Source organism: Mus caroli, chromosome 13, assembly GCF_900094665.2.
Source record: "Mus caroli chromosome 13, CAROLI_EIJ_v1.1, whole genome shotgun sequence".
NCBI lineage: Eukaryota > Metazoa > Chordata > Mammalia > Rodentia > Muridae > Mus > Mus caroli.
Window position 1 is genome coordinate 33,535,500 of NC_034582.1, and position 22,008 is coordinate 33,557,507.

At 44.7% G+C, this 22,008-nt stretch overlaps 1 protein-coding gene across 3 annotated transcripts in view; it reads left to right on the forward strand.

The window, feature by feature from the left end:
• Positions 1-17,822, forward strand: part of Dsp (desmoplakin) — a 45,651-nt gene extending 27,829 nt beyond the window's left edge. Inside the window, exons 12-24 of one of the 3 annotated variants that reach the window (XM_021180003.2) lie at positions 525-679; positions 1,416-1,542; positions 2,358-2,559; positions 3,190-3,416; positions 4,350-4,516; positions 4,827-4,965; positions 5,845-6,038; positions 6,966-7,128; positions 7,683-7,766; positions 8,791-8,898; positions 9,642-9,740; positions 10,595-12,889; positions 13,938-17,822. In XM_021180003.2, the coding sequence (XP_021035662.1) occupies positions 525-679; positions 1,416-1,542; positions 2,358-2,559; positions 3,190-3,416; positions 4,350-4,516; positions 4,827-4,965; positions 5,845-6,038; positions 6,966-7,128; positions 7,683-7,766; positions 8,791-8,898; positions 9,642-9,740; positions 10,595-12,889; positions 13,938-17,174 (7,197 nt within the window). In that variant the 3' untranslated portion in view covers positions 17,175-17,822. The remainder of the gene's footprint in view (positions 1-524; positions 680-1,415; positions 1,543-2,357; positions 2,560-3,189; positions 3,417-4,349; positions 4,517-4,826; positions 4,966-5,844; positions 6,039-6,965; positions 7,129-7,682; positions 7,767-8,790; positions 8,899-9,641; positions 9,741-10,594; positions 12,890-13,937) is intronic. The other 2 variants (XM_029468338.1, XM_029468339.1) reach the window with 2 other exon arrangements.
• The last annotated feature ends 4,186 nt before the right edge of the window (positions 17,823-22,008 follow it).

Below are 22,008 nucleotides of genomic sequence, written 5' to 3' on the forward strand. Positions count from 1 at the left end.
CGACCACTGAGCTATATGTCCAGGCCTTTTTTGGAATTTATTATCTTGAGATATAGTCTTCCTAAGTTGATCAGTTTACCCTTAATCTTGCTCACACCCCAGGCAGTCTTTGAACTTGTAACCCTCCTGCCAATAGCCACCAGGCTAGGTAGAAGTTCACAGAGAAGGTTACTTTTTTTATTTTTACAGACTGATGTCAATTTAAGAGCAAATATGACTGAGACAAGTGACTCCCCCATATTAAAGTCTAATAAACAAAGCAGGAATTCAAAACAGGAAGAAAATAAGATGAAGTGTTTGCCTGTGGGAGAAAAGGTTTTCTCATACTCCTAGGCAATCTTCGAAGAGTCTCTTTCTCTAAGTCACGCAGGATGCAGCTGACTCTGCCGATCCCCTTTTGGTTCACATGTGTGATTTACGCACAGGTCTTGCTTGGGAGTGTCTCGATTGTCTTCATTTGATGGGGAAGCATAGGAGGACCGACAGGCTGTATGGCTTCATTTTCATCCCTGTTTCTTTGGCAGAAAATCGTACACAAAGGGGATGAGTGTATCCTGAAGGACAACAACGAGCGCAGCAAGTGGTACGTGACCGGCCCTGGAGGCGTGGACATGCTTGTCCCTTCCGTGGGCCTGATCATCCCACCTCCGAACCCACTGGCTGTGGACCTTTCTTGCAAGTAAGTTCTGAAGTTCCTAACAACTGTGACTCTGAATGGTGGGGCAGGAAGGCTGCTCACAGCAGTGTTTTCTTATTGTAATCGCCCCCAGAAAATGCACTTCCTGTAGTCACAGGTTTATGTTGAAGATTTTATTATGGATAAAAGAGAACATCTGACCATATCAGAGAGCCAGAGGCAAGCACGAGTGACATTTGCCATGCCCTTTGGAGCTTCTGGTTTTGACATTCTTTCCTTTTCTTTTTCTCTTTCTTTGTAAATCAGTTATTTCAAAAGTAGTCACAAATATGACATGCCCCTTATGGCAGCAATTGTTCAACAGCCAGTAGAACATACATTTTATAGGCTGTCCACATCAGATTCTTTCACATGCTTTAGACTGGAAATCTTGAGCCCCACATCGAGTGGGAAGTATTGGGAAATGCCCTCCCTTCCTCTCCTGCCCAGGGTTCTGGAGTTGTCCGAATTTAAGCCCTTTGCAAATTAAAACGCTGCTAACAGTCAATATAACAAAGAATTGGATAGCCTATCTCAACCAGGGTGATCTGAATGAGCTATATGACTATAGATAAAGTCACGGGTCTACTTCGGGGAAGAAGGTTAGTCTCAATCTATTGACATGTTGGCAGTTTTGAAAATCACACAATCCATAAGGTTTGGTTTAGATTATGGCAGTTGTGCAAACCTGTCCAGGTTTTCTGTTTGGGCTGGAGTGTTTTCCCTTTCTGCCTCTCAGGATTGAGCAGTACTATGAAGCCATCTTGGCTCTGTGGAACCAGCTCTACATCAACATGAAGAGCCTGGTATCTTGGCACTACTGCATGATCGACATCGAGAAGATCAGAGCCATGACTATTGCCAAGGTATGTCTCCAGGGCTGCCTAAAGGGCCATGTGGTCCAGGGTACCTATTCACTGGGCAGACGAAGATTTTGTTTCCCACCACCTGAGGCCTTTAGTCTTTCACAGGACTGGTTGGTCCACTGCTGCACAGAAAGGGATGGGACTCGGGGATAGAAAGATTGCTTAGTGTGCATGAAGCCTGGGGTTCTTAAGCTAGTACCACAAAACAAGGCAGAGTCAGCACAGGGCTGGTTGTGAGACAAACAGACATATCCCCTGAAGAGACCTGACAAGCCAAAATACTTAGGGAAAAGATGGTGTGGGCCCCCATCTCCTTAGAGATCATCGGAATGATATCATATATATCCACTAGAACAAGACAGAAGGGGAAGTCAGGAGGAATTCTTGGGAGAACTCTGAAAGTATCCCTCTGAGGCAGAGGTCCTTAAAGGTGTGGTTGGCAGAGCTGTGGGTGGAGTAGTCCTTTAGTGAAGTGATAAATGAAGAGAAGGAGACAGGAGAGGAAGTTTTAGGTCCCTTGAGGCCCTTTATCTTTTAGAATGGCTATTTTAAATGGCTGTGTTTGCTTTATTTACAGTTGAGTTTCTGCATACTATTGTTGCATACTATTGTGTTTGAATAATAATAATAAAAAAAATCTGTGAAGGAAAAAGCCACTGGCAAGCTACTGCTGTGTTTCTTAGAAACACTGATGAAGCCTCCAAGACCTTTTCTATCTTAGCCTATGACGAGGGTTGCCCTGAGCACTCTGTCTTGCGTGGGGGATATGAGGGCAGTCGTGTCTCCCCAACTCACTGTGCCCAATTCGCTTCTAGCTGAAAACGATGAGACAGGAAGATTACATGAAGACCATCGAAGACCTTGAGCTCCATTACCAAGACTTCATCAAGAACAGCCAAGGCTCGGAGATGTTTGGAGACGATGACAAGCGGAGGATGCAGTCCCAGTTCACGGATGCCCAGAAGCATTACCAGACCCTGGTCATTCAGCTTCCTGGCCACCCCCAGCACCAGACAGGTCAGCCTGGACCATCTGTTTCCTTAGTATCCGTCACATAGGTTAGTTTGAAAAGAGAAAGCCACCTGTGTAGAACTGTTTATTTGAATGACGCTTAGTATGCTATGTGTTGAGAGAATCAAATACCTGAAACTGGACAAGTGGTAAAGAAAGAACATTTATTTAGTTCGTTATTCTGATGGCTTGGAAACAGTATGGAGCCTGGTGAGTGATCTGTGGCTTTTTTGTAACTCAACAGAGGAGCAGAAGTGGGAATGGTGGCATGTACAAAGGATGGAATGCCTTTAGAATAAATCACTCTATTGAGGTCTGAATAGTGCCAGGGACTTAAACATCCCCCAGGAGATGGACAGTCATGCTTGTTGAGGGTAGTACCCTAATAATCTACTAGGCCTACCTCTTAAAGGCCCTGCTACATCAGGACTTTTACATTAGGGACCAGTCTTCTGGCACAAATACTTGAGGCACAACAAGCTTTATCTACTACACAGCAGATATATAAAATAATTTGTATCCCAGAGTTCTAGAATCTAGTCACAGGGAGTAGGAGTATTTTTATACAGTTGAGGTACCTAGCACCTTGCCCGCTTGGCAGTCTCTCATATGTATGGTCCTAACTTATTTTTATAGTCACCAAAACCGAAATCACTCACCTGGGTACCTGCCAAGATGTCAACCACAATAAAGTGATCGAAACGAACCGAGAAAATGACAAACAGGAGACATGGCTGCTGATGGAGCTGCAGAAGATCCGCAGGCAGATGGAACATTGTGAGGCCAGGATGTCGCTTAAAAATCTCCTGCTTGCAGAGCAAGGCTCTACACACCATATCACCGTGAAAATCAACGAGCTCAAGGTAGGACCTGCTAACGTTAATCTCCTGATTCTGCAGGTCCTTAGGCTTATCTGTAAATAAAGAGAACCACCCCATGGTGTACATGTTTGTAGGCTAGTGTATTTGATTTCCATTGCTACACTAGAGATGCTTTTAAGGTTAAAAGTGTTAAGAATCACACAGCTACAGTGCAGAATGTGTGTGTGTGTGTATATACACACACATATGTATATCCTAAACTTGTGGTATATTTAGACTATGAAAGATATATTTATTTTAAATTATGAAAGGTCAGGGAGGTTACAGGTATATGAGTATGGGTTCCCACGGAGGTCAGAAGAGGGTATCAGATCCCCCATAGCTGACGTTATAGTCATCTGTGAGCTGCCCCAGGTAGGTGCTGGGAAGCCAACTCGGGTCTTCTGCAAGAGCTGCAGGCCCCCAACCACTGAGTTTCTCCAGCCCAATGTGGAATATTATCCAGTTTTTAAAAAACGAAAGAAAAATTGAGAACTGTGTGAACCTAGGGGATGTTAGGTTGAGTGAAATGGACCAAGGGCAGAAAGACAGACAGTATGAAGTCTCAATTACATGTCTAATTTAATAAGGAGTCAGACATATAGAAACACATGCCTAGTGATGACCAGGGGTGGGCCAGGGAGAAAGTGCAGAGAATGAAGGTCAAAGGGTGCACGTTTGCAGTAAGATCAATCTGAGATCTGGCGTGAAGCAGGGGACTGTGGGTAATAATGTACTCATTGAAAGTTTCCTAAGAGAGTAGATTTTAGGTGCCCTTACCATACACATGTATATAAGCAATATGACAGGTACCTGACAGGAACCTTTGTTTTGCAGAGCAGGACAGCATGCTGGCATACCTTAAAGCGTCCGATTAAAAATGACTTCGAAAGAGTTGCACAGCTAGTGACTTGTGCTCCCCTCCTTTCTTGACAGAGCGTACAGAACGACTCCCAAGCCCTGGCTGAGGTTCTCAATCAGCTTAAAGACATGCTTGCCAACTTCCGAGGCTCTGAAAAGTACTGCTACCTGCAGAATGAGATATTTGGACTCTTTCAGAAGCTGGAAAATATCAATGGTGTCTCAGATGGCTACTTAAACAGGTGTGCACTGCCAATGTCGCTCAAGAACAGTTGGCACTTTCAAATTTCCTTTTGCTTTCCCTTTTGGTGTGGGGGATAGAGCCCAGGGTGACTGTTCTCTCTACAACCCACATCCCCAACGCTGTCAAGTTTCGTTCTTGCCTGCTTTTGTTCATTATATGCTTGGCCTATTGGAGATTGTGCCTTAAAGACACCCGCCCTCCTCTCAACTGCTTTTACATCGCCCAGTTTCCCAAAAGTGACTGAGAGCCAATGGTAACCATCTGATTACATCACTGGAAACTTTAGCCACATCTTTTGTGCTTTGCAGCCTGTGTTCCGTGAGAGCCCTTCTCCAGGCTATTCTGCAAACGGAAGACATGCTGAAGGTCTATGAAGCGAGGCTGACGGAGGAGGAAACTGTCTGTCTGGACCTGGATAAAGTAGAGGCTTACCGCTGCGGGCTGAAGGTAACGTAAACAGTCGGAACGATAGCCTGGACCCCGAGAAATGACGGAGAGCTTGGCCCTCTGCTGCGAAGGTTCACTAAGTTTTCATGAGTATTTTATTTTTAGAATTATTGTAGGTTTACAGGAAAGCTGACAGGATAGAGCCCATATACACTGTACCTAGTTTCTTCTAGTATATCAGTGTCATACATTTGTGTGATCTACTTGATGTGATTGGAGAGTTGGTAATGACATATTGGTATAGGCTAACACCCATGCCTTTTGTTTAAAAAGGAGGCTCTCATGTAGGTCACATAGGTCTCAAGCCGAGGCTAGCCTAGAACTCCAGCTCCTCTTATCTCCACCTTGTGGCACTGGGATTATAGGGGTGCACTACCCCACCCAAGATGTGCAACTGGGTTTCGTGGGGCTTGGGGCCTTTTTGCTTTTATTGTCCACACATGACTAATGTCTGTCATTGACAGGGAACTCTGTTTTCCAGTGCCCGTTATCAGGAACAGGATGGAAGTGATTTGTAGTGGGAATCGTTGGTGAAGTCCTAAATTAGAATGATGTCTACACACCAGAGCCTCTCAGCCATGAGTGGTAGTTTATGCCTGTAATCCCAGTAGTTGAGAGGCAGAGGCAGGGGAATTACTATCTTAGAAATACTGAGGATCAAATCCAGAGCCTTGTGACTGTTAAGCTTCTCCAACACTGAGCTATGTCTCCAGGTCTTCCTCTTTTAAAGTCAGTGATATGAGCCAATATGTATGTAGCTAAGAATGGTATTTTGCCTCAGCATCAGAAAATAAGTAATAAATAGCGACTCGGGGGGTGGTGTACAGTGGTGGAGGAGGAGATTAATTCATGTGCACCTTTTCCCCCTTTAACTTGCAGAAAATAAAAAATGACTTGAACCTGAAAAAGTCGCTGTTGGCCACCATGAAGACGGAGCTGCAGAAGGCACAGCAGATCCACTCCCAGTCCTCTCAGCAGTACCCGCTCTATGACCTGGACCTGGGCAAATTCACTGAGAAAGTGACCCAGCTGACGGACCGCTGGCAAAAGATAGATAAACAGATAGACTTCAGGTGTGCTGGCCTCCTTCCTTCCCCGGGGTCCTCCTGTTCGGTGGTTCAGATTCTACGAGTGGTATTGCTGTCCTTGGCCAGCCTGATTTCTGTCCTTAGTCCTGACTATTCTGAATAGTTTATACAAACGCACTTATTCAGGGTGTAGGCTTTTGTGAGTGGCTTCCACACGGTGTGTAGCTTCCAGGCGCCCTATCTCTTGTGGCATGCTTTGTGCGTCTTGTTTATTTAATCTTAGTCATTTATTGCTGTGGGAGTGGGGATTGAACCTGGGACTTTCCGTATGCTGGACAAGCATAGCTTTGAGGAGGTACCTTTGAGCTACTCCCCAAACCCCCTGATATATATATTTTAAATTGGGTCACTGAGTCATGCTATATTGCTCAGGCTGGTTTGGAACCTAAGCTCTCACTGCCTCAACCTCCTGAGTGCTAGGATGATTGGCATGTGCCTGATATCACATCTGAGTACTTTTTTAATCTGCCTTTAAAAAATTAAATTAAATCCTCCCCCCAGTTAAATTTTGTCTATTTTTTTTTTTTAGTTTTTTATGGGGGAAGCGGTAAGATAGGATCTTATGTAACCCTGGCTGTCTTCCAGTGCCTGGTGCAGTCAAGATTGACCTCAAAATCTTGATCCTCCAGCCTCTACCTCCCGAGTTCTGCCACACACAGCTTTTTCATCTCTCTTTATGGCTGGCAACTGTTCCCTTGTTTGGAAGTGCATCATAGTTGATAGATATTAGGGGTTTTAGTTTTGAGATATGATGAAAAAATGCTATGATAAACATTCACATATAAGCTTTTGTGTTTGTAGGATTTCAGTTCCTTTACCTCGACACCAAGGAGAATTGTTGGCTGACTTAATGTGCTACATATTTTAATATGTAATAAGAGTGTCCTAATAATTTTATGCATTTTTCCATAGATTGTGGGACCTGGAGAAACAAATCAAACAACTGAGGAATTATCGGGACAACTATCAGAGCTTCTGCAAGTGGCTATATGATGCCAAACGCCGCCAGGACTCTCTAGAGTCCATGAAGTTTGGAGATTCCAACACAGTCATGCGGTTTTTGAATGAGCAGAAGGTAGAGCCCGACTCCAACGTCCTGTTGAGATTAGTTTTGTTTAAGCTGGGTTTGCCACTAGTTTGAAATGATGAATATTTCATGTTATGAATCCACCTTGTGAATGTTTAAGGAGTGTGGAATATTAGAAAGGAATATGACTGAAGAATCGTGATAGTGGGGGTGGTTTTGGGATCTAGTAAAGAAGCGTTAGAACTGAGACAGCGAGTGCGTGCATTCCCTGTAATCTCAGGAGCTGGGGGTGCGGGCAGAGGTAGGAGATTCTAGAGTTCAAGGCCAGCCTTGACCCTCTCTCAAAAAGGAGAGAGAGAGAGAGGAGAGGAGAGGAGAGGAGACCTATACAGTAGTGCTGAGTGAAAGTCTCCACTTAAAAGTAATAAATTGGAGGCTTTCTTCTCCTGTCTGAATGGAGAAAAGTTCTCCTCTCAAGCCTTTCCTGAACATGAGTCCATATAGTAATAGACTGAAGGGGTGGGGGGGGACCACCGTAGAAGTAACACTTAGATTTGTATGATTTGTATGCTTTAACATTTGAAATATTTCATTCTGTATAGAACCTGCACAATGAAATATCTGGCAAACGAGACAAATCAGAAGAAGTGCATAAAATCGCTGAACTTTGTGCAAACTCAATTAAGGTATATCGGTTCCATTAAGAATGATGGCACACTACTATGGGAGGGTGTAGAATCTGAATTCGCTGTATTCACCTATGAATATACCAAAGGATTAAAAAAAGAATGGTTCGTGATGGTTGGCCAGATGGCTCACTTAGGCAAGGGTGCTCGCCACTGAGTCTAACAACCTGAAGATTTAAAAGAACGTTGGTATTTCATCAAGAGTGTTATTAATCACATTATTTGTTGTTTTCCTTTAAAGCCTATAAACTTATTAAAGGTAGTGACCATCTATATTCTGTCCTGAAGAACCTGTGTAAGTTTGCTATTCACTGAGTTCAGGGTAGAGAGATAGCTTAGCCATTCAAGACTCACACTTCTTTTTAGAAATAATTTATTTATATTTTATGTGCATTTGGTGTTCTGCCTGCTTGTATGATTGTGTGAGACTATCAGATCTCTTGGACTGGAGTTACAGACAGTTGTGAGCTGCCATGTGGGTGCTGGGAACTGAACCAGGTTCCTTTGGAAGAACAATTAGTGCTCTTAACTGCTAAGCCATTTCTCCATCCCCAAGGTTTACAGTCCTAAATGGCCAAGAGTTTGGGTCCCGTTTATTTTACTTCATTGCACTTTGGAAATATCCCTGTGGAAAAAGCTAGTCTTTATTCATTAGATTAGCACTCTGTGAAAAAAAAATGAACAAATTTCATTTATTAACAATATTAACTGATTATTGTTAAGGGCCTTTGTGAGAGATTCTTCGAAATAATTTGATGATGTAAATCGGTGGAATTATAACTGCTAGTGACTGAGGCAGGAGTATTGCTGTGAATTCAAGGCCAGCCTGGACCAGACAGTGAGTTCTAGACTATTCAGGAACACAGTGAGACTTTGTCTCAAAAACTGAAAACGAGCAAAGATGGGTTTTCTAAGGAGTGGAGTATATAGCTTCGGGATAGAGTATTTACCTAAGCAGGCAGGATCCTGGGTTTGAATCACTGCCAACACAAAGATGCTTTTCCTAAACGTTGTTATTCTGCAGGATTATGAACTGCAGCTGGCATCGTACACCTCAGGGCTGGAAACTCTACTGAACATACCTATCAAGAGGACCATGGTTCAGTCCCCATCCGGGGTGATTCTGCAAGAGGTATGTAGTAAGTCATTACCTATCTCAATGTCGACCATCATAAGCCATTATGTATCTCTTAATGTGTGTTGTCGCTTCTACCTGTCTTTGCTCTGTTTCCTACCTTGCTGCAATAAATGCATCTCTGGTACAGAGTATCCACCTTAATCCAGGGCTTATACCCGTCTCCCTTTGGTGTGAGTCAGTACCCACGACACAGTTTAGGAAATCATCTGTGGAAGTCTGAGTGTGTCGTTTATACACTGGACGGGACTTGCCGAATTTGGTGAGGTGGACCTAAGTAGTGGAAGTTGTGTAGTAGATTTCTAAAAGACAGCTTTCCCCACAGATGTCAGAGAAGGCCAACTGGAGTGGAGAGGACGGAACACAGATGGCTCGGGTCCTTTGTTTTGCTGGATCTCTAGATTCTGGGTCCAGCAAAACCGATAGATGGGAATTTACTGTTAATCTTATAATACCACTGTTTTATTTATTTTTTAATATTTATTTTATGTTTATATGAGTATACTGTTGCTGTCTTCAGATACACCAGAAGAGGGCAGTAGATCCTATTACAGAAGGTTGTGAGCCACCGTGTGGTTGCTGGGAATTGAACTCAGGACCTTTGGAAGAGCAGCCAGTGCTCTTAACCTCTGAGCCATCTCTCCAGCCCGTTTTATGATTTTAAGAAGGCAAAATTATTCAACTTGTACAGAATTAAAAAAAAAAAAACAACTGATATTTCTTTTTCTCTTTCCCCCAAGGCTGCGGACATTCATGCGAGATACATTGAACTGCTTACAAGGTCTGGAGACTACTACAGATTCCTAAGTGAGATGCTGAAGAGTCTGGAAGATCTAAAGGTAATTCATTTCCTTGAAGGTTTTGTTTTTGTTTTTGTTTTTTTTTTAAAGAAAGAAATGGCATAGAACCTTGTCAACTCTGCTTCATTATAATACAGTTTGGTCAAATTGCAGTGGTTGGTTTGATGCAGTTTGAGTGTGGGCTCAGCACTGTGTGTGCTCTTGAGTGGCTGCTCCAAGTGGACTTAGGTAGCATTTGCCGAATTGTGATTACTTTGTCAAAGCCTTATGGTTTCATTTAGTGCTTTATTTATATGAAAATTTCTTTATTTATATAAAATTTCAGATCGACTTATAGACTAGCTGGATTTTAATCTTTAATGCCAAATAATTATTCAATATATTCTCCCTTAGTGAGAGTAGAGCTGAATTCATATGGATATTTGCTCTATACCATTGAATGCATGCCATATGATGGATGGATCAAATCAAAAGCTTTTTGGTTTTGCTTTATGAGACCAAACAAAATAAAATGAAACAAAACAAAAACTAGGCTGGCCTCAGATTGACAATCTTCTCGTCTCTGCCTCTAAAGTGTAGGATTACAGGATGTGCTACCATGCATAGTTAATCACAAGCTTTTGATCATGGAGAAAGTTATTTCATTTTAAAAAAAAATGAGGAGACTGGAGTTCAAAGTTGATGTATCATTCCCTACAATCCTGTGAACAGCCAATGGAAGCATTGTAGGAGGCATAGAGGGCCTTCGATTGTTTTCTGGTAGTTTTATCTGATACCAGTTGTGTGTATGTGTGTGTAAAATACATATGGCTCTGAAGAGAAAAGGTGTTGTTTCTTCCTTGTGGTCCAAAGTGCCTTCTTTTCAACATGATTTCTGATTTTTATATCCACAGCTGAAAAACACCAAGATTGAAGTTTTGGAAGAGGAGCTAAGACTGGCCCGGGATGCCAACTCGGAAAATTGCAATAAGAATAAGTTCCTAGATCAGAACCTGCAGAAATACCAGGCAGAGTGTTCCCAGTTCAAGGCAAAGCTTGTGAGCCTGGAGGAGCTCAAGAGACAAGCTGAGCTGGATGGAAAGTCAGCCAAGCAAAACCTAGACAAGTGCTACGGTCAGATCAAGGAACTCAATGAGAAGATCACCCGGCTGACCTATGAGATCGAAGACGAGAAGCGCCGGAGAAAGACCGTGGAGGACAGGTTCGACCAACAGAAGAATGACTATGATCAGCTGCAGAAGGCAAGGCAGTGTGAGAAGGAGAACCTTGGCTGGCAGAAGCTGGAGTCTGAGAAAGCCATCAAGGAGAAGGAGTACGAGATAGAGAGGTTGAGGGTTCTGCTGCAGGAAGAGGGCGCCCGGAAGAGAGAATATGAAAATGAGCTGGCAAAGGTAAGAAACCACTATAATGAGGAGATGAGTAATTTAAGGAACAAGTATGAAACAGAGATTAACATCACCAAGACCACCATCAAGGAGATATCCATGCAGAAGGAAGACGATTCCAAGAATCTCAGAAACCAGCTGGACAGACTCTCCCGGGAGAACCGAGATCTTAAGGATGAGATAGTCAGGCTCAATGACAGCATCTTGCAGGCCACGGAGCAGCGAAGGCGAGCTGAGGAGAACGCCCTGCAGCAGAAAGCCTGTGGCTCGGAAATCATGCAGAAGAAGCAGCACCTGGAGATTGAACTAAAGCAGATCATCCAGCAGCGCTCAGAGGACAACGCCAGGCACAAGCAGTCCCTGGAGGAGGCTGCCAAGACCATCCAGGACAAGAACAAAGAGATCGAAAGACTCAAAGCTGAGTATCAGGAGGAGGCCAAGCGGCGCTGGGAATACGAAAATGAACTGAGTAAGGTAAGAAACAGTTACGATGAGGAGATCATTAGCTTAAAAAACCAGTTCGAGACGGAGATCAACATCACCAAGACCACGATCCACCAGCTGACCATGCAAAAGGAAGAGGACACCAGTGGCTACCGAGCACAGATAGACAATCTCACCCGAGAAAACAGGAGCTTGTGTGAGGAGGTCAAGAGGCTGAAGAACACTCTAGCCCAGACCACCGAGAACCTCAGGAGGGTCGAAGAGAACGCCCAGCAGCAGAAGGCCACTGGCTCAGAGATGTCTCAGAGGAAACAGCAGTTGGAGATCGAGCTCCGACAGGTCACTCAGATGCGAACTGAAGAGAGCATGAGGTACAAGCAGTCCCTCGATGATGCTGCCAAGACCATCCAGGATAAGAACAAGGAGATCGAAAGGCTCAAACACCTTGTAGACAAAGAAACCAATGAGAGGAAGTGCCTGGAGGACAAAAATTCCAAGTTGCAGAGAGTCCAGTATGACCTGCAGAAAGCCAACAACAGCGCCACGGAGGCCATGAGCAAACTGAAGGTTCAGGAACAGGAGTTAACGCGCCTACGGATTGACTATGAGAGGGTATCCCAGGAGAGGACGGTGAAGGATCAGGACATCACGAGGATCCAGAGCTCCCTGAAGGATCTGCAGCTGCAGAAGCAGAAAGCAGAAGAGGAGCTGAGTAGGCTAAAGAGAACAGCCTCCGACGAGTCCTCCAAGAGGAAGATGCTGGAGGAGGAGCTAGAGGCCATGAGGAGGTCTTTGAAAGAGCAAGCCGTCAAAATCACCAACCTGACCCAGCAGCTGGAGCAGGCATCCATTGTTAAGAAGAGGAGCGAGGATGACCTCAGGCAGCAGAGGGATGTGCTGGATGGCCATGTGAGGGAGAAGCAGAGGACCCAGGAGGAGCTGAGGAGGCTCTCCTTGGATGTCGAGGCTCTTCGGCGGCAACTGGTCCAGGAACAGGAGAATGTCAAGCAGGCTCACTTGAGGAATGAGCATTTCCAGAAGGCCATAGAAGACAAAAGCAGGAGCCTCAATGAGAGTAAAATAGAGATCGAGAGGTTACAGTCGCTCACGGAGAACCTGACCAAGGAGCACTTGATGCTGGAGGAAGAGCTGAGGAACCTGAGGCTGGAGTACGACGACCTGCGGAGGGGCCGGAGTGAAGCGGACAGCGATAAAAACTCAACCATCTCCGAGCTAAGGAGCCAACTGCAGATCAGCAACAATCGAACCCTGGAGCTGCAGGGGCTGATTAATGATTTACAGAGAGAGAGGGAAAATTTGAGACAGGAAATTGAGAAATTCCAAAAGCAGGCTTTAGAGGTATTCACAAATATTTGATCAAAGCTTCACTGTTTCTCCCGTAACTGACCCCAGATCTAATCTCAACTGTTGTCTTGCTGCTTCCAGAATGTCTAATTTCTCTCTCTTTTTTTTTACTGCTCATAAACTTACTACTCAGATCTATACTATGGCTTTAAATTCATTCCCATACCATTCACTCTTCAGTGCATTGAATGCCATTCTGTTGGAAACCTGTGCTTGACTCTACTTCAAAAACCTTAGCATGAGAAAAACATCTAAGAGACTTCCCACAATGTTCTGCTCTTGCCTGGGGTTTCCAGTGAGTGCAAGATCACGCACTTAGCTTGCATAAGGTCCTGGGTTCCGTTCCCAGCACCAACATTTTAACGTTGTAAAATACAAGGTGGTTCTTCTTATCTAGTGGTCTGACTGGACGTCATCTTTAATTCAATTTTTTCCTCAGTGAAATTGATTATTTCTTACAAAATTTTTAAATTTCCACCTCACTTAGATGTCTTTTCTGCATGCATTACCCTGTTGTCTTTTGATTATGAGCCTAACGTCTCTTTCTGTTTGATGTCTTCTAACAAGCCCTAATTTAAAAATGACTTCTAATATATTTGACTTCTATAGACAATATTTGTGTGGGGCTGGGCTGTGTGTGTGTGTGTTTGTATATTTGTATTGCTTTGTTAAATGTGTCAGTACAGTGTACCAGGTGAAATGTAGGTACAGCAGGGATGGTACCTTGGAAGAAAACTGCTCTCCTTTTTTTCAAACTTCATTACTGTTAAAAGTAAGGCAGGCCTACGACTTCTAATTCTGTCTATGGAAAAGGAACACAAAACAGTAAGTATGAAGCCATTTACCAAACTGGCAACCGACATTTTCATAATTTTTTCCAGTAATGTGTCAGGTAGCAAATTAACAGGGAAAATGCAGACAGGGGAAAATGAGACTATGTTTAAAATACATATGTAGGAAAGGAGGTTAAATCACACTGATCATATGTTAGCATCTAAACAATATTTTTTCCCCATTTCTTTCTTTCTTTTTTGAATTCTAGGCATCTAATAGGATACAGGAGTCAAAGAGTCAGTGCACTCAAGTTGTTCAGGAGAGAGAGAGCCTGCTGGTGAAGATCAAAGTCCTGGAGCAAGACAAGGCGAGGCTGCAGCGGCTGGAGGATGAGCTGAACCGTGCCAAAGCAACGCTGGAGGCAGAAAGCCGGGTGAAACAGCGTCTGGAGTGTGAGAAGCAGCAGATCCAGAACGACCTGAACCAGTGGAAAACTCAGTACTCCCGCAAGGAGGAGACCATTAGGAAGATAGAGTCGGAAAGAGAGAAGAGCGAACGAGAAAAGAACAGTCTCAGGAGTGAGATCGAGAGGCTCCAGGCGGAGATCAAGAGGATCGAAGAGAGATGCAGGAGGAAGCTAGAGGACTCTTCTAGGGAGACTCAGTCCCAGCTGGAATCTGAACGCTGCAGGCTTCAGAAGGAGATCGAGAAACTCAGGCAGCGCCCCTATGGGTCCCATCGGGAGACCCAGACGGAGTACGAGTGGACCGTTGATTCCTCCAAGCTGGTATTTGATGGGCTGAGGAAGAAGGTGACAGCAATGCAGCTCTATGAGTGCCAGCTGATTGACAAGACGACGCTAGACAAGCTGTTGAAGGGGAAGAAGTCAGTGGAGGAGGTGGCTTCAGAGATCCAGCCTTTCCTGCGCGGCGCAGGGGCCATCGCCGGGGCTTCCGCTTCTCCCAAGGAAAAGTACTCTTTGGTGGAGGCCAAGAGAAAGAAATTCATCACCCCAGAATCCACAGTCATGCTTCTGGAGGCCCAGGCAGCCACCGGTGGTATCATCGATCCCCATCGGAATGAGAAGCTCTCTGTGGACAACGCCATAGCCCGGGATCTCATTGACTTCGACGACCGCCAACAGATCTACACAGCGGAGAAAGCCATCACTGGTTTTGATGACCCATTTTCGGGCAAGACGGTCTCTGTTTCAGAAGCCATCAAGAAGAATTTGATTGACAGAGAAACCGGAATGCGCCTGCTGGAAGCCCAGCTTGCTTCAGGGGGTGTAGTTGATCCAGTCAACAGTGTCTTTTTGCCAAAAGATGTCGCCTTGGCCCGTGGGCTGATTGATAGAGATTTGTATCGCTCCTTGAATGATCCCCGAGATAGTCAGAAGAACTTCGTGGATCCAATCACCAAGAAGAAGGTCAGCTACATGCAACTGAGAGAAAGGTGCAGAATCGAACCCCACACGGGTCTGCTCCTGCTGTCAGTACAGAAGAGAAGCATGTCTTTCCAAGGAATCAGACAACCTGTGACTGTCACTGAATTGGTTGATTCTGGCATATTAAGACCATCCACTGTAAACGAACTGGAATCTGGTCAGATTTCATATGATGAGGTTGGTGAGAGAATCAAGGACTTCCTCCAGGGTTCAAGCTGCATAGCAGGCATATATAATGAGACCACTAAGCAGAAGCTTGGTATCTATGAGGCGATGAAAATAGGCTTAGTTCGACCTGGTACCGCTCTGGAGTTGCTGGAAGCCCAAGCAGCTACTGGTTTTATCGTGGATCCTGTCAGCAATTTAAGGCTACCTGTGGAGGAAGCCTACAAGAGAGGTCTGGTAGGCATTGAGTTCAAAGAGAAGCTTCTGTCTGCGGAACGAGCCGTCACTGGCTACAACGATCCTGAGACCGGAAACATCATTTCTTTATTCCAAGCAATGAACAAGGAGCTCATCGAAAAGGGCCATGGCATTCGCTTGCTGGAGGCACAGATCGCAACCGGCGGCATCATCGACCCGAAGGAGAGCCATCGGTTACCGGTTGACATGGCATATAAGAGGGGTTATTTCAATGAGGAGCTTAGCGAAATCCTCTCAGACCCAAGTGATGATACCAAAGGCTTTTTCGATCCAAACACTGAAGAAAACCTCACCTATCTGCAACTGAAAGAGAGATGCATCAAAGATGAGGAAACAGGGCTCTGCCTGCTACCTCTGAAAGAGAAGAAGAAACAAGTGCAGACTTCGCAGAAGAACACGCTCAGAAAGCGGCGGGTGGTCATAGTTGACCCGGAAACCAATAAGGAGATGTCTGTTCAGGAGGCCTACAAGAAAGGTCTCATTGATTATGACACCTTCAAGGAGCTATGTGAACAGGAGTGCGAATGGGAAGAAATAACCATCACAGGCTCAGACGGCTCCACCAGGGTGGTCCTAGTGGACAGGAAGACCGGCAGTCAGTATGACATTCAAGATGCTATTGACAAGGGCCTCGTTGACAGGAAGTTTTTTGATCAATACAGATCAGGCAGCCTTAGCCTTACACAGTTTGCTGACATGATCTCCTTGAAAAACGGCGTCGGCAACAGCAGCGGCTTGGGTGGGAGTGTCAACGATGATGTTTTTAGCAGCTCCCGACACGACTCCGTGAGTAAGATTTCCACCATATCCAGTGTCAGAAATCTAACCATCCGAAGCAGCTCTCTGTCAGACCCTCTGGAGGAGTCGAGCCCCATTGCAGCCATCTTTGACACAGAGAACCTGGAGAAAATCTCGATCGCAGAAGGTATAGAGCGGGGCATTGTGGATAGCATCACCGGTCAGAGGCTTCTGGAGGCTCAGGCCTGCACTGGTGGCATCATTCACCCTACCACTGGTCAGAAGCTCTCCCTTCAAGATGCAGTCAACCAGGGTCTCATTGACCAAGACATGGCCACCAGGCTGAAGCCTGCCCAGAAGGCCTTCATCGGCTTTGAAGGGGTAAAAGGAAAGAAGAAGATGTCAGCAGCAGAGGCAGTGAAAGAGAAATGGCTTCCCTACGAGGCAGGCCAGCGCTTCCTGGAGTTCCAGTTCCTCACCGGAGGCCTTGTTGACCCGGAAGTGCATGGGAGGATCAGCACCGAAGAAGCAATCCGCAAAGGTTTCATCGATGGCCGTGCAGCTCAGAGGTTGCAGGACATCAGCAGCTATGCCAAAATCCTCACCTGCCCCAAAACCAAGTTAAAAATCTCCTACAAGGATGCCATGAATCGCTCTATGGTGGAAGACATCACTGGGCTGCGCCTTCTGGAAGCCGCCTCCGTGTCCTCGAAGGGTTTGCCTAGCCCTTATAACATGTCAGCCCCAGGCTCCCGCTCTGGTTCAAGGTCCGGATCTCGCTCGGGCTCCCGCTCTGGCTCTCGCAGCGGGTCTCGGAGAGGAAGCTTTGATGCTACGGGCAATTCTTCTTACTCCTATTCCTATTCATTCAGCAGTAGCTCCATTGGGGGTTACTAGTGGTCAGAAGTAGTGGCCGTACCTTAGGATCATTTGTATGAATGTCTACTTTATCTTAACAAAGAAAACCTGGTGCTTGCAGTATAGCTGTAGAACTTTCTATGCTCAAAACGTAGCTGCAATAAAACCCCAGTAGTAAAGGCTCATTTAGCTCTGTAGCTTTCGGCTCAATTAATGTACTTCCATATAGTGAATGAGAAGCGGTAGTCATTTGTAAGGATAGCACACATTGAATTTGGAATTTACTTCTTCCGTGTTTTGATTAATTCTCTGTAACTTTTCTTGGCTTATAAGGTCCAATTTCTGTGCCTGGAGATATAAGAAATTACACTGACTACTGGTGGCTTAGTACTTATGTTGTCTCTCACCTAAATAGTTCCACTTTCTGCATTAGGAGAAAACTGCTCCCCCTTCCCAAGTATTTTGGTTCAAGTTTCCTTTAGTTTGAGAACATAGATTGTATCACCCATATATTCTTGAATACACTTGTTTGGTTTGGTATTACTTTGACTATGTCCACAATAGCAGCAATCTTTGCTTTTTGTTAGCCAAGGTGTTCTGTTTATTTGGCTTGTCATCTTCCATGTGCTTTAAAAAGGTGTTGTTTTGAAGTTTGCTGTTCTGGCAATAAACTTTCAGACCTTGGAAGTGCTTGTGTTTTGATTTATAATGCATTTATGCGTACAAAGAGATTTAATTGCTGATTTTTATATGTCATAAAATCGGTCTAAATCTACTAATAACCTAATAAGAAAGCCCATCAAAATACTAGTTGGGATTTTTGTTTTTAAAAAGAGATGGTCTTCTACATTTAGTTTTTTCAACTTAGCTCTTTGGAAAGAAGCTAATGAGACTAGGTCATCCTAGTGACCAAAGCCCTGCTCTGTCTTATTCTGGGTAGTAAGTTTCAGAAGCACCAGCCAAAAGTATCATAGGACTGTGGCAAGAAGGACTGTGGATAGCCTCAAAATAAAAAATGTTGCATTTTATCACCCGAAAGGAAAAACAAAATGGTTCTTGAATCTATGGAAAGGATCCATTGAAGAGTTCTTGGCTCTACACTGAAAAATAAGGAATGATTTATTTTGCCCCATGGTTTCAGTTCATAATCCTTGCCTCCACTGCCTCTGGGTGCATCTTAAGGCAGAACCTCATGGCAGTGGGATAGATACCTTAGGGTGGGCAGGAATGGGAGGGGAAATGGAAGGAAGAGACTTGCTCCTCGTGGTCTACTTCCTCTAGGCTCCGCTCCCTAAAAATTTTCAAGTCTTTCTAAGTAGCTCTACTTAGACCAAACCTTCTATATCCAGCCTAAGGAAGACCTGTTGTGTCTGGTATTGGGCAAGGTACTGTGAGAATTCATTAGAAATTTACAAGTCCACAAGAAGTTTGCAGTTTGGGTGGGGACAGGAGACACATAAAACAATCAGAGGAACAATCTGCATCCATCAGCGTGAATTGCACAGACAGATAAGATGGAGAACAGCAAATAAAGTGCAGAACAGCAAGAACAAGAGCGGATATATGGATGCTATTGGGGGCTTTTGGTACCAATTGAACGCTACCTTTATTTTCAATGAACAGGGTATTTTTCCTTCATAGTGGTACTTCTCTCTCTCTCTCTCTCTCTCTCTCTCTCTCTCTCTCTCTCTCTCTCTCACAGTCCATCTCTTCTTTGTCCCCATCTCCTAATTTGATGGACTTGAAGTTAGTTTCATTCACTAATGAGTTCTGTATGGCATGCCATAGGTCTTAGGTTAGAAAAACATAGTATAAAAATAGCCCTTGTAACTCTAAAATAAAAGGAAGAAGAAAACTGAAGAGACTGGAGTGGGGGGAGGGAGGGAGGAAGGGAGGGGAGTGAGAGAGCTCAATTCTTTCTTTTTTTCTTTCTTTATTTTTATTAGGTATTTTCTTCATTTACATTTCAAATGCTATCCCAAAAGTCCCCCATACCCTCCTCCCAACTCCCCTACCCACCCACTCCCACTTCTTGGCCCTGGCGTTCCCCTGTACTGAGGCAGATAAAGTTTGCAAGACCAAGGGGCAAGAGCTCAATTCTTAATCACCTCAGGCTTCTATCACATAGCACTGAGCTCCTGCCTCTAACAAATGCATCACGCCTGAGTTCTGGAGGCTGGAAGGCCACAATTCGGGTTCTGCAGAGCTGACTTCTGCTGAGACCGATGATAGCTTGCGGCTGAGCATCCTTTTCATCATGGCATTTGTTTTACTCTCATTTGTCCCTCTTACTCCTTCTCCTCCCCTTGCTGGTTCCCTTTCCCCCAAAACAGCCCTTCCCTCCTCCTTTGTTGTTGTTTTGTTTTGTTTTTCAAGACCGGGGTGTGTGTGTGGGGGGGAGTGTTTCTGTGGAATACTCCTGGCTCTCCTGGAACTCACTCTGTAGATCAGGCTGGCCCAGAACTCACAGAGATCTGCCTGCCTCTGCCTCCCAAGTGCTGGGATTAAAGGCATGAGCCACCACTGTCTGGCCCCTTCTGCTTTTATGTCACATGTATTCCATCACTCTCCCTCCCTTTGGGTCATACCTCCTCTCGATCCTTTCTCTTGTCACACACACACACACACACACACACACGAATCTGAATTCTGCATATGAGGGAAACCATGGTGTTTGACTTTCTGGATCAGGCTTACTTTGTCTAACGTAATGGTCTCCAGTTCTGTCCACTTCTGTGCTGCACCTTTATTACACATGCCGCAGCTGAGTAAAATTCCGTCATGTGTATTTACCAGGTTTTCCTGGTACCCATTCATCTGTTGATTCCTAGACTGCTTCTGTATCCTAGCTGCTGTGAGTAGCGCAGCAGTGAGCACGGACATGCCATTATTTTTGTGGTAAAAAGGATGGAATGCTTTGTGGGTTTGCACGCCACTCTTGCACAGAGTCACGCTAGCCTCTCTCTCACTCCGATTTGTGTTGTGTGAGAGAGGTGTCTTTAATAAAAACTTACCAAAAAAAAAAAATAAGGACCTCAACTTCACACTGTTGCTTGATCTCATCTCCTTAATAGCCCTACCTCCAAACAAAGTCACGCTGTGACTGTTTGAATATAGATGTTGGGGAGACCCCCACCTCAGCCCATAATAGAAGCCTGCATAGAAAGACTATTGGGGATACATCAAAGACACATGCGGGCACATCTTAATCTGGCCTCCATTGACCAAACATAGGGTGACTCTAGTATCAACAGGAATAGTAAGTATACTTTATATAATATAATACTAACTTTTAAAACTACATCTATTTAATTGAACAGAACTCTTGTTGAAATAAGCAACAGGAGGAAGCTGATGAAGCAGTTTCATAACGTTAGTGTGGAGTGGTTCCTCGGGTTGGAAGAGCAACCAGAGACATAGGGTTAGCTGGGGAATCTTTCCTACATTCTCCAGGTTTCCATAAAAGCTGTCACTAAACTCTGAGATGAGATGCGACTGTTGGGCTGGCAAGATGCCCCAGAGCATAAGAGTGCTCTGCGGTGCAAGCTTGAAGCCTAGAGTTTGATCCCTGAAAGCCATATAAAGTGGGAGGAGAGACCTGAGTCCACAGAATTGTCCTATGGCCTCCACACCCATGCTGTGGCACTGACCAAAACCAACCCGGAGAGGAAACGACTTACTACATCCCATAGGCGCGAGCTCAAGCAGGAACCATGGAGGGTCACTACGATAGCTTGTTTGCTTTTATAATCTTGGACTTTCTGCCCAGGTGTGGCACTCCTGGCACCAATCATTAATTGAGGAAATGCCTCACAGCCAAGCTTACAAGCTAACCGGACAGAATCAAATCCTCAGCTGAGATTCCCTCTTCCCAGGTGACTCTTCACGTCAAGTTGACAAAAGCTAACCAGCACACATTGATAATACATTCTAAAGTTTTTTTTTTTTTAAACAAAACAAAAGAAAACAAAACCAAAAACCACAGGGCTGTCTGAGACACAGCTCATGCTTGACCTGGGCTGAGTTTTGACTTCTTTCACACACACCGGGCAGCCATAGAAACAGAAATCTAACAACAATCATCTTGGCATCTCCAAAGTTGTTCTCACAGTTTCCCTGTTGGTACAAGCAACAGAAAAAGGGAAGAAGCTGTGGGGTTGATAAATAAGGAAGCCAAGACCCATTTCTTTCCATAATGTGGTTTATTAGAGAGAAAACCTCACAACCACTAGGGACCATGATCAGGCTTTGGGGTAGGACAGCATTAGGAAAGAAAGCTTTAAAGTGGAAGAGTAGAAAAGATCTCCCTCATGAAATCGTGGACAGGGAGGGAGAACTGGAGCAGACAATACAGACCTCCATGGAAATTCCTCAAATAAAGGAGACTCTCTGACTTTTAGTTTGGGAGAGTTGGCATGAAATTCTACTTCGTATTATTTAATCTGCTTGGCTTACATGCCAAGGAGCCAGGTACTGGGTAGAACCATAAATTTACCTTGCAGATATGGGCATGGGAGGGGGTTAGGTTGGCTTGCTTCCAGCTCATCTGCTGTGTGCTCTAACCTCCACAGCAGGCATTTATCAGCTGCAGCCAGAATTCTGGGAATTCTTGGGAAGGGGCGGGGAAGGGACACAGTTAGCTGGTCTGTAATCTAACACCTACCACTTGGCTATGAAACTAAGATAAAAAGGACAGCATGAGAGGAGTGTGACTAATGGCTCTAGAACTCAACCCTGGCTGTCTTTTGACTGCTGCCATGTTTTCTTCATAATAGTCATTTCTTATCGGTTAGTGACTAAAGTTTCTTCTTCTTTTTCTTCTTCTTCTTCTTCTTCTTCTTCTTCTTCTTCTTCTTCTTCTTCTTCTTCTTCT